An 11,478-nucleotide genomic window follows, 5' to 3' on the forward strand; every position below is an offset into this window, starting at 1 on the left:
TTTGACACAGCAGTTCCTAATCCAGAAATTTATTCCAAAGAGATATTCATACAACGTACAGAGATACCTCACCATAGACTCTGGGATGTGCACTTATGCTCTTCTGGTAACAACTTGGAATAAACAATGTTTACACAAGGGGACTAGTTGGATACAATGTTGTGTTTGTTAGAGTAACCCTAGCTACTGTAACAAACCCAAAACTGTCCGTGGCTTAATACAAAGAAATTTAATTTTTGTTTGTTTAAGAATCCAATATGGGGCACCTGGGTGCCTCAGTGGATTAAGCCTCCGACTCTGGCTCAGGTCATGATCTCATGGTTCGTGGGTTCAAGCCCTGCGTCAGGCTCTGTGCTGACAGCTCAGAGCCTGGAACCTGCTTCGGATTCTGTGTCTCCCTGTCCTTGCCCCTCCCCTGCTCATGCTCTGTCTCTCTCTCCTTTAAAAATAAATAAACATAAAAAAAATTTTTTTTAAAGAATCCAGTGCAAATATTTCTGGTCAGTGGGTGGCTTTCCTCCAAGCTGTAATTCAGAGACCCAGACTCCTTCTGCCTTGTGGCTCAGCCACACTAAGGTCTTAGAGTCTTTTGCAGACTGTGGAAGGAGCAAAAAGGAACAATGGAAATGCACACCCACTTTATAAAAACCCAGCTCTGGCAATGATGCATACTATATTTGTTCACGGTCATATGACGATGCCTGGACACGAGGTGAGCTGGGAAATGTAGTTGGTGGTTGGGCCGCTGTCACTGCAGTGACAGTTCCGTACCTTGGAAAGGAGAGTGTGGAGCATCTGCTTGATGTTTAGCCACCAAGCCACCTGTGGCGCAGTTACAGCCCATGGACACAGTGCAAAATACACAGCTGTTCAAAAGCATGAGTCGGGTCTGTATGGACTGACTTGGAAAGTTGACCCCAACATATTCTTCTCCCAATTTTTATTATAGAAACATTTAAAGCTTCAAAGGTAGGGGAAATAGTAAAACAAACCCCCACGTACCCATCACCCAGCTCCCGTACGTGACAAATCTTGCTTCTCTTGGTTTGCGAGACCTACCCTAAGCGAAAAAGCAAGTAATCATACAACAGCATTGTCCCCATGAACCGTGAGATGATCATGACCTGAGCTGAGGTTGGACGCTTAACTGACTGAGCCACCCAGGCGCCCCAAGGTTTTCCTTTGCAAGCAATTATTGCCTTCTTAGAAAAAGATGTAAACAAAACAAAAATGTACCAAAATTAGGGTTGCCGTCTCTTTTGGCCAGTGTCTGTAGAAGCAGAGCCTGATGAGAGGATTCTTGTGTGAGTGATTTCTTGAAGGAGGGCTGTCTGGAGACACTTGCAGGGCAGCGAGGGAAGCAGGGCAGAGCAGAGCCAGAGCCACACGGAAGGTGTTTTGGGAGTGCCTTGGCCACAGCCTGCTCCCACAGGCAGCCCTGCAGGGTGAAGTGCACCCCAGAGGGTCACCTGTTCAGAGGCACAGGGGAGGCTTGCTGTCACACTCCAGCATCTGTCTGCCGGTCATTGCCTCCGAGCCAGTGAAACAGCTGGGGGATAGGTATGCCAACCCAGTAACGCAGATGGGGGGGGTTCCAAGAGCGGCCACTGTCCTACGCCCTCCTGACCTGGCAAGATAGGAAGAAGTCACGTGCTGATGTAGGTGAATGCCCGGGAAGAGACTGGGTTTTCCCCTTCACGTACCTACTGCTGCTTTTGTAACTTGCCTCTGAATCACTGTCATTCACAGAAACAGACACTGGCTGGCTCACGGCCACTTTCAAAGGGAGCCGATGGCTTCTCGTTCCTCTGCCTGCAGGCTGGGTGGCAGGGCATGCGTGTTGTAAGAGACTCCCCCAGACGGAAGGCAATTAGACCTTGGGCAAGCACCGCCAGGTCTCAGTTTTGTCATCTGATGAATGGGTATGGCGACGACCCTCACCCAATGTAATGGGATGGTTGTGAGGGTTCAGCTCCATGAGCGATCGTTAAGAGGTAGGCTCTGGGGTCACATTTCCTGGGATCGAGTCTTGGTTCCGGCACTCGGGTATCGCAGTAAATCCCCTGAGACTTCAGTTTCCATGAAAACGGGGCTGGGGGGTGGTGAATACGACTGGGTTTCGATGAGTGTTAATTGGTACCTGGAACATAGCAGGTGCTGAACTATGTCAGCCCTCCCTCTTCTCAGGGAAACACGAATTATCTGGTTCTGACTGGCTGGGCCAAAGCTGGTAGACAGTGAGCAGAGGCACAGTCAGGGCAACGACCAGGATCCCTGGACACACTGTCAAACTTCTTTCAATTTGTTCTACCTATTCTTTTTTTGCCTTCTGTGACCCAGGGGAGGCTACACAAATTCTCTTGGGCATCAGTTTGCACATCTGTAGAATGGAGTCCTAATGTGTACCTTCAGGTAGGGCGACCAACTGTCCTGGCTTGCCTCAGACCAGGAAAGGGGTTCCTGGGACTCTGGACTTTGAGCGCTAACAGCAGGAAAGTTCCCCCACCTGGAAGGAGTATCGTGGGGTCTGCAGAAAATGCACGGAAGGGGCCTGGTGCTCGGGAGGCACCAAGGAAACAAAAGCTCTAGTTATATTTTTGAAAGTCTTTTTGCCGCTTGGAGTCTCATTTCACGCTTGGGTCGATTAAGTGATCGTCTGTTAAGTTGTTGTGTTCATGACTGAGGAGCACGTATCTGTCTCAGGTGGATTTTTGGAGGGGCCTCTTCTCTGGTCTCCTGGCTTCTTGGCTTTGCAGAGGCCAGCAGAGGACCCGAGTCAGGTCCTGCCCTCCTCTGCCCACAGCCCTCCAACGCTCCCACCTCCCTGGGATAAAGGCCCAAGTCCTCCCTGAGGCCCCCAAGTCACTATAAGACCTGCCTCATTCCCACCCTGCCCTGCCCTCGTCCCTCACTCCCCCTCACTCGCTCCCCTCCAGCCATACACACCTCCTGACTGTTCCTCCAATAACCCAGGCCCAGTCCTGCCCCAGGACCTTTGCATGAGCTGTGCCCTCTGTTTGGGATGTTCTTGCCCTACATAAACACATGGTTCCCTCCCTCCCTTCTCTATTTTCAGCTCATGTGTCATCTTCTCAGTGACTACCCTAGTTTTGACATCGTATCCCTTGCCCTCACCTCTCCAGATGATCAGCTCAGTGGCAGGTGAGGAATTTTGTGCGTCTTGTCCCACACAAAGGCTTAATACATAATGCCTAGAATAGTGCCTGACATACAGCAGGTGGCTTGCATTTGTCAGAGTTGTCCAGAGAAGCAGAAACAATACGATGGATGCAGATAGGTAAAGATCCATTATAAGGAATTGGTTCATGCGACTAGGGAGGCTGGCAAGTCCCACAACCTTCGGGGTGATGTGCACAAGTCCCGAGCCCGGAGAACATTTGGGAAGCTGAGCAAAGGTGAGCATGGCTGACGGGACAAGGCAGGAGATGAGCTGGGGAGGCTGCCAGATGCCCAGTCACCTGGGCTGTGATTCTGGTTTAGGGCGGGTTTGCGTTGTGAGCAATTGAGCCAGAGGAAGAGGGTAATGGGAAGTTCAGATGAGAGACCGCAAGTGATAATGCGCCGGAAGTCTGCAAAGGACAATGTTGCCTCTACAGATGAAAGAGGAAGCTGTTAGTAAGAAAAGAGATACAATTGAGGGGCCGTGCAGGGAAGGGGTGTAAACAAGGCACGTTGCAGGAAGCGAAGAGCCTGACTGAACCATCGCTCGAAGTTGGGGGGGGCCCTTTACAAAGCGTTTCCCCACCCTACAGATCAATCGGTGTTGGCATTACCTTCCACTCCTCTCTTTCACATCCTGCATCCAACGCACTGGCAAGTCCTGCTGACATCACCTCTGAGCAAACCCCAAATCTCATGCTGCTTCTGCTCTCAGCCGGGTTGCACCCACCACCCTCGCTCACCTGGACAGGCACGGTGACTCCTCCCTGGCCATCCTGCCTCTGCCCCTCTACCGTTCATCTTCCGACCAGAGGATCCTGTTAAAACCTCAGTCGTGCCATGTGCTGTCTGTGCTCAGACTCCGCCATGGCTCCCGTCGCTCTCTGATAGAAAGCTGGGGTGTGACAGTCGTCTAGCCCATCTTAGCCGACCTGGCTGTGTCCACGCCTCCCCTTTCCCCCTGTGCACTCTGCTCAAACCACGCCGACCTCCCTGCAATTCCACAAAATCACCAGCTGTGGTCCTGCCCCTGGGTCCTTCATGCATTTGCGGTTTCCTCTGCCCTAAGCACCTTCGTACGTATCTTACTCACCTCCCCCTGGCCTTTGTTCCAGTGTTACTTTCTTCGTTGTTGAGCACCGACTGTGTGCCAGGCGCTGTTGTAGTCACTCAGCACACGGCAGTGAAGGAGACAGACATAAATCCCTGCCTTCCAGGAGCTCAAAGTCCATCAGGGAAACGGATTTAAAAGAACCAATTACAAAGGTTTTTTTTCAAAGAATGGTCGTAGAAATTGCCTGAACATTGATTCCATTTCCAGCCAGATCTACCTCTTCTTGGGTGGCAGCAGTGAAAATCACTCACTTCAGGTTTTGACAGGCCCAGGGATGCCAGTCACCAGCGGTGTGTCCTTGAACAAGTTACTTAACCTCACTGAGACTCAGTTTTCCACATCTGTACAATGGGAATTGTATTAGTTTCCTATGGCAGCTATGACAAATTACCACAAACTTTATCTTACAGATCTGGAGGTCAGAAGTCCAAAATGGGTCCCAGTTGGCTAAGATCAAGGTGTGAGCAGGGATGAGTTCCATTCTGGGGGTTCTAGAGGAGACTGTGTCTTTTTGCCTTTTCCAGCTTCTGGAGGCCACTTGGATTCCTTGGCTTGGGTCCCTCTTCCTCCATCTTCAAAGCTGGCGATGACTGGCCAAGTCTTTCTCATATTGTGTCACTTTGCCTCTCTTGGCTTCATCTTTCCGTTTTAAGGACCTTGGTGATTACATTGACCCCATCTGGATAATCCAGAGTTTCCTCTTCATCTCAGGATCAGCTAATTCCATTGGAATCCTTAGTTCTCTCTTGCCACATAGCATAGGTTCTGGGGATTAAGACGTGGTCATCTCTGAGGGCGCCTGTGTGACCCACTGTGTGAGTTGGTTGGATGTCCAACTTCAGCTTAGGTCATGATGTCACGGTTCATTAGTTTGAGCCCCACATCAGGCTCTCTGCTGTCAGTGTCGAGCCTGCTTCAGATCCTCTGTCTCCCTCTCTCTATACCCTTCCTCTGCTCTCACTCTCTTTCTCTCTCTCTCTTAAAAATAGTAAATAAATGTTAAGGTCAGGCGTAGGGCAGGGTAAATATATGAGTCAGAAGCTAAAAAAATTTAGCAGTCAAAGGCTTTATTTGGGAACTAAGGTCTTGGGCGAGGTTCCGTGACTCAGGGAGAGAGAGAGAGGAGTAAGGGAAGTCGCACCCGGGTGGGGTGGGGTAGGGTTTTTAAGCTGCAACAGTTCCGGGTTTAGGTCCGGGTGGGCCTTTTTCACGCCAGGTTGTGCTGTCACTCGGTGATTGGTTGACTTTCAATTCATTCTGGCGCGCTGCCCAGGGCTTTCTGTTGGGAATTTTCCACTGGCAAGATGGCCGTGCCCTCCACTGTGGTTCCAGGGACATCCTGACAATAAGCATTTAAAAAAAGGATGTGGTCAGGGCACATGCACCCCAATATTGATAGCAGCACTATCAATAATAGTCAAATTACGGAAAGAGCCCAAATGTCCATTGACAGATGAATGGATAAAGTAGATGTGGTATATATACACAATGGAGTATTACTCGGCAATCAAAAAGAATGAAATCTTGCCATTTGCAACTATATGGATGGAACTAGAGGGTATTATGCTAAGCAAAATTAGTCAGAGAAAGACAAATATCATAGGACTTCACTCATGAGGACTTAAAGATACAAAGCAGATGAACATAAGGGAAGGGAAGCAAGAATAACATAAAAACAGGGAGGGGGCCAAAACATAAGAGACTTAAATATGGAGAACAAACAGAGGGTTGCTGGAGGGGTTGTGGGAGGGGATATGGGTTAAATAGGTAAAGGGCATTAAGGAATCTACTCCTGAAATCATTGTTGCACTAGATGCTAACTAACTTGGATGTATATTAAAAAAAATTAAATTAAATTTAAAAAAAGGGATGTGGTCATCTTTAGAGGGGCCATTATTCTGCTGACCACAGGAATGACACTATCGAATAAGTTTCTTCACAATCTCCTAGAAGCCTGCCTCCACCTCTGGCTTGTTGTTCTGGAGCTCACAGTGTGGTGGGGGAAATGACTACTAGAAAACTAACCATACAAATAAGCAACTATAATTATGACGTGTGTCATAAAGAAGGAGCACGAGAAGCATTGTGGGAGCACAGAGGACAGTGGAGGCTTTTTTGGGGGAAATGACACTTAAGCAAGACATGAAGAATGAGTAGGAGCTGGCCAGGCAAAGCAGAGGCAAAGGGTATAGAATGTGCAAAGGCCCTGTGGTGGGAAGTCTAGAAATGGAGAGTAACACAACATGTGGTTTAAAGATGTGGTTGGGTGTGGTCACTGGGGTTCTGTGGGTCCTGTTTAAGTGATTTGGATTTTAATTCTGAGTGCAACAGGGAGCACTGTAGGCAGAGGTGGGGGTAGATAATCAAATCTGCATTCAGAGGTGACTACTATGTGGAGAAGAGATTGCAGGGAACAACAGAGGACAAAGGGATGTAGAAGCCAGAGGAGGATCTGTACCGAGAACAGCTGTGGCGATGGAGAAAAGTGGGTGCGTATCAGATGCTATTTGGATAGAGAACCAACAGGGCTTGGGGACCCACTGAAAGTGAGGGTGAGGGCTAAACAGGTAAACTGAGGTACAGAGAGGTGAAATCACTTGTCCCAGAGCTGGACTGGCTAGGGTGTAGTTTTGACTGCTTCCATAGTAACCAAACAACAACTTAGACATTTATCTCTTAGAAGTTCATTCTTCTTGTAGATCTCTAACTTATAGATGGGACGGAGTGACCAGGCTGCCTGGTCTAGGAGATCATTCCACCTTGTTGCCTCTCCATTCCTTGGCGTGGTGGTTTCCCAAACCATCATCCTCAGGGTTAAGGGCAGATCAGTCCACTCTGCCCATGTTCCTGCCCAAGGGGAAGGGGACAGCCTGCTTATTCTTTTTTTTTTTTTTTTTACGTTTATTTTCGAGAGAGTGAGAGAGAAAGAAGCAGAGCACAAGCAGGGGAGGGGCAGAGAGAGGGAGACACAGAATCTGAAGCAGGCTCCAGGCTCTGAGCTGTTAGCACAGAGCTGTAAGATCATGATCTGAGCTGAAGTTGGACCCTCAACCGACTGAGCCACCAAGGTGCCCCAACGTGTTTATTCTTCTCAAGAACATGGCCAAATGATGCACATATCACTTCCACGCACATGCCCATGGGCGGAACTGAGTCACATGAGCTGCAGGAGACCCTGGGAATGCAATCTTTAACAGGATGGTTGTGTTACTAAAAGCTGCCATTCTCCGCTTGGAGGTTCACTGCTGGAGCTTTACCCAGGTCTTCTGTGCTCCAAAGGCTGAAATTTTGACTCTCAAACACTTCTGTCTAGAGCCCTGATGCTCCTGGTGCTGCTGGACCAGCAGCATCAGCATCATTCAGGGGCTTGTGAAAAGTACAAACTCTCGGGTTCCTTCCTAGACCTGCAGAATCAGCATCTTCTTTTTCCAGATCCAGGATGTAGGTGAGGCAGCTGCTCTTGGTCCGAGGACCACACATGGAGTAGCCAAGTGTCAACACCGGTGCTTCTCACACTCTCACGTGCACCCAGATGGCCCAGGGGTCTTGCTAAAATGCAGGTTCTGGTTCATCAGTTTTGGGGCAGGGGCCCGAGATGCTGCATTTCCATCAAACTCCCAGGCAGTGTTGATGCTCCTGGCCCGGGAACTACACTTGGAACAGGAGGAGTCTAGGGTCTACAAGGTCCTTGACATGCTGAGTAGTTTCTCAGGACTGCTGTAACAGGTTACCACAAACCAGGGGGCTCAAAACAACAGAAATCTATTGTCTCACCATTCTGGGGGCCAGAAGTCTGAATCAAGGTGTCCATGGAGCCATGCTTTCTCTGAAGGCTCTAAGGGAGAGTTTGTTCTGTGCCTCTTTCCCAGCTTCTGGGGTGGCTCGCAATCCTTGGTATTGCTTAGTTTGAAGGCGGATCACTCCAGTGTCTGCCTCTGTTGCCACGTCGTGTTTTCCCTGAGCCTGTCTGTGCCTCTCTTCTCCTCTTCTTGTAAGTACACCAATCCTATCAGATTACAGACCACCCAGCTCCAATAGGATCTCACGCTCTCTTGGGTCTTAATTACATTTTCAGAGACCCTATCTCCAAATAAGGTCACATTCTCAGGGACCAGGATTTAGGGCTTCAGCACATTTTTTGGGGGGGAGGGAGGGTACATGTCAGCCCACAACAGTCCCCTTCACCCTTTCATGCTGGCTGTCCCTGATGCCCGCCCCAGGGCTCTAACCCACACCCTTCCTTCTGCGCTGCCCAGGTGTGAATGAATGTGACGATACCACCGTGTGCCCAGCTTATGCAACCTGCACCAACACTTTGGACAGCTACTACTGCACTTGCAAAGGAGGCTTTCTGTCAAGCAATGGACTGATGCGGTTCCGGGGCCCAGGAGTAACATGCAAAGGTGAGCACCCCCTCCTTAAAACCCTCCGCCATTTTGCAGGATAGTCAGGAGGAAGCTGGCTGGCTGGGGAATGGATGTAGGCACGTTTTCTGTGTCCCAAACATTGTTTTCCCCCTCTCTCCTGCCCTGCCTCTATTTATCTTTCTTTTTCTATGACGACGAGGATTCCTACTCACTAAAAATCCCAACCATTTGGAACGAGCATAAGGATGAAAATAAAAGTAAACATCGTGCCATTTGTCAATATCCAGAATGAACCACTGATTTCATTTTGGGAAATCTTTTGGTTGTCTCTCCATGAAGGAAACAAGAACTTTTAACATTCGCTCAGTACCAGGCCCCCAGTGAAGGGATTTATGTGCATTTTTACATTAAATTGAGTGTAGGCATCCTGATGATCTCCACTGTACAGATGAGGACACTGAAGCTTGGAGTGCTGGAATGAGCTGTTCACGGCTGTGTAGTTGGACTGGCCTCCAAACCAAGTCTTTCCAACTCTCACAGCAGTTTCTGAACCAAGTCAACTCTTTGCCACACTCTAGTTGTGCCATGTTGGGGAAACGTATTTACCCTCTCTAGGCCTCAATGGTTCCATCTGCCGAATGAGCGTATAAGAGTACCGACCTCCAAGGATAGTTGGGAAAATTAAGTTCAATGAAGTACGTAGTGTGCTAGGCACATGTATGCTCCCAAGAGCTACTGCCTACATATGTAATGTAAATTGAAATAATCCCCAGAGTGAGTGACATTCTGTGTCTCTATTTCTTGTGTTTAATCCCAATTCTCCCCTTGACAGTCAAGATCTGATTGTACCTCTGCCTAAGACCAGGGATCATTGAACTTTTTAATGCAAAAGGCCAAGAGTAAATATTTTGGAGGTTGCAAGCTGTGTGATCTCTGGCATGACTACTCGATACTCCAGTTGTACTGTGAAATCAGTCAAAGATGATACACAAATGATTGGATGTGTTTGTTCCAATAAAACTTTATTTATACCAACACGTGGTGGGTGGGATTTGGCCCATGAGCTCTAGTTCACTGGGTGCTGAATAAGGTTATTCATTTCTATTGTTATGGTATCCAGGGAGCCCTCAAATCCTTCTTTGTCTTTGAGTTACAGCTCATGGGTCATTTGGCAAGCTACAGTAGTCCTGATAGACCCCGGTTTTTCATTTTGGGTTGAAATCAATATTCCCCATCTAGAGGATAATGGATACTACAGCAAGTATTTCATCCCCTTTATGCCTTTGTCTCCGGTTTGGTGCCTAAGACATTGTGAGTATTCGATAGATATTTGTTGAACGAAGGAGCACATTACCTTATTCTTTATGTCAACTCCAGTTTTCATCATCAGTTATCAGTTGTTTCTAATGTTTTACTACCTCAAACAAAGGGTGGAGTGAACATTCCTGTGATCTGATCTTGATGTCCAGGAGCAGCTCCAGATTTCTGTCTAGAAGTACAGTTTTCTGGGAGGAGGTGTAACAGACGTGCCTTGAGGTTGTGTTTGCATGACAAGTACATAGCAAGAGTTTAGGCGACGTGACCAGGGCTGGAGGAGACTTGAGCTGGGCCTCCCCATGGCACCACGACAACTCAATTTTATGGGTCCCTCAACTCCTTTGCAAGTAATTCTTCATTATCTATTCCTGGGGAGATACTTAACTACATCAAACTTAGACATCAAAACTGAATGTGTCAAAAAGAATGACAGTCATTTATTTTGTTCATGAATGTATCTGCCATTTGAGTTGAGTTCAGTGAGTATGGCTGGCCTCTGTTCTGTGCAGTCTCAGCTGCGTTGGCTTAAGTGGGGGCTAGAGGATCCACTTTAAAGGCAGCATACGCACAAGGCTGGCATCTGCTGCTGGCCATGGGCTGGCCAGGGCTGTAGGCTGGAGGTCTTGGTTCTTCTGCAGGTCAGCTGCTTTTTCATGGCTGGTTGGGCTTCCTCACATATGGCAGCTAAGCCCCAAGAATGAGCATCTCAAGAGAACAGGGAGGGGGTGCATGGTATCTTTATGACCTAGTACCACTCCCAGAGTCCCAGCAGGCTCAGATTCACGAGAAGGGAATGTAGACGGCACTGCTTGCTGGAAGGAGTACAGGTTCACATAGAATGAAGGCCATATGGCATGGAAGACGTTGTTTCCACCATCTTTGAAAATACAATCTGATACACAAGATGAAGCAAATTAGCAAACTCTTTCTGTGTCCAGATATAGATGAATGTTCTCAAAGCCCCCAACCGTGTGGTGCCAACTCAGTCTGCAAAAACCTGCAGGGGAGATACAAGTGCAGCTGCTTGCCTGGTTTCTCTTCTCCCACTGGAAATGACTGGACCCCGGAAAAGCCGGGTCATTTCTCATGCACAGGTAATGCTCTCAGGCATGGGTCTTGGGTGGACAGCGACCACTAGTGGGCGGTGTCTCACCTGAGCCACAGTCTTTGGTCTGCTCACTCTCCTCCACTGCTCCTCAGACATCGATGAATGCCTCTCCGATGGGGTCTGCCCAGAGCATGCTGAGTGTGTCAACTCCTTGGGAAGCTACAATTGCAGCTGCCAGGTTGGATTCATCTCTCACAACTCGATCTGTGAAGGTATAGACGACCTGCTTTTCTTTATGTAGCTACTCAATTAACAACCACCTCACTTGATGATCCTGTGAGGTTAGAGACTATATTCTTCATTTTGTGGGTGAGAAAATTTAGGCTCAGATCATTGAAGTAACTTCCCCCAAAATGCACAGCTATTAAGTAGAAGAGCCAGGATTGGAACTC

General features: G+C 48.4%; 1 protein-coding gene across 3 annotated transcripts in view; it reads left to right on the forward strand.

Moving 5' to 3' along the window:
- ADGRE1 (adhesion G protein-coupled receptor E1) overlaps positions 1–11,478 on the forward strand; it is a 46,235-nt gene that overhangs the window by 4,978 nt on the left and 29,779 nt on the right. For 2 of the 3 annotated variants that reach the window (XM_042928201.1, XM_042928198.1), the window contains exons 3-5: positions 8,551–8,697; positions 10,917–11,072; positions 11,179–11,298. In XM_042928201.1, the coding sequence (XP_042784135.1) occupies positions 8,551–8,697; positions 10,917–11,072; positions 11,179–11,298 (423 nt within the window). Of the gene's footprint in view, positions 1–2,959; positions 3,163–8,550; positions 8,698–10,916; positions 11,073–11,178; positions 11,299–11,478 lie in introns of those variants that run through there. The other variant, XM_042928199.1, reaches the window with a different exon arrangement.

The sequence above is a fragment of the Panthera leo genome, chromosome A2 (genome assembly GCF_018350215.1).
Source record: "Panthera leo isolate Ple1 chromosome A2, P.leo_Ple1_pat1.1, whole genome shotgun sequence".
Lineage (NCBI taxonomy): Eukaryota > Metazoa > Chordata > Mammalia > Carnivora > Felidae > Panthera > Panthera leo.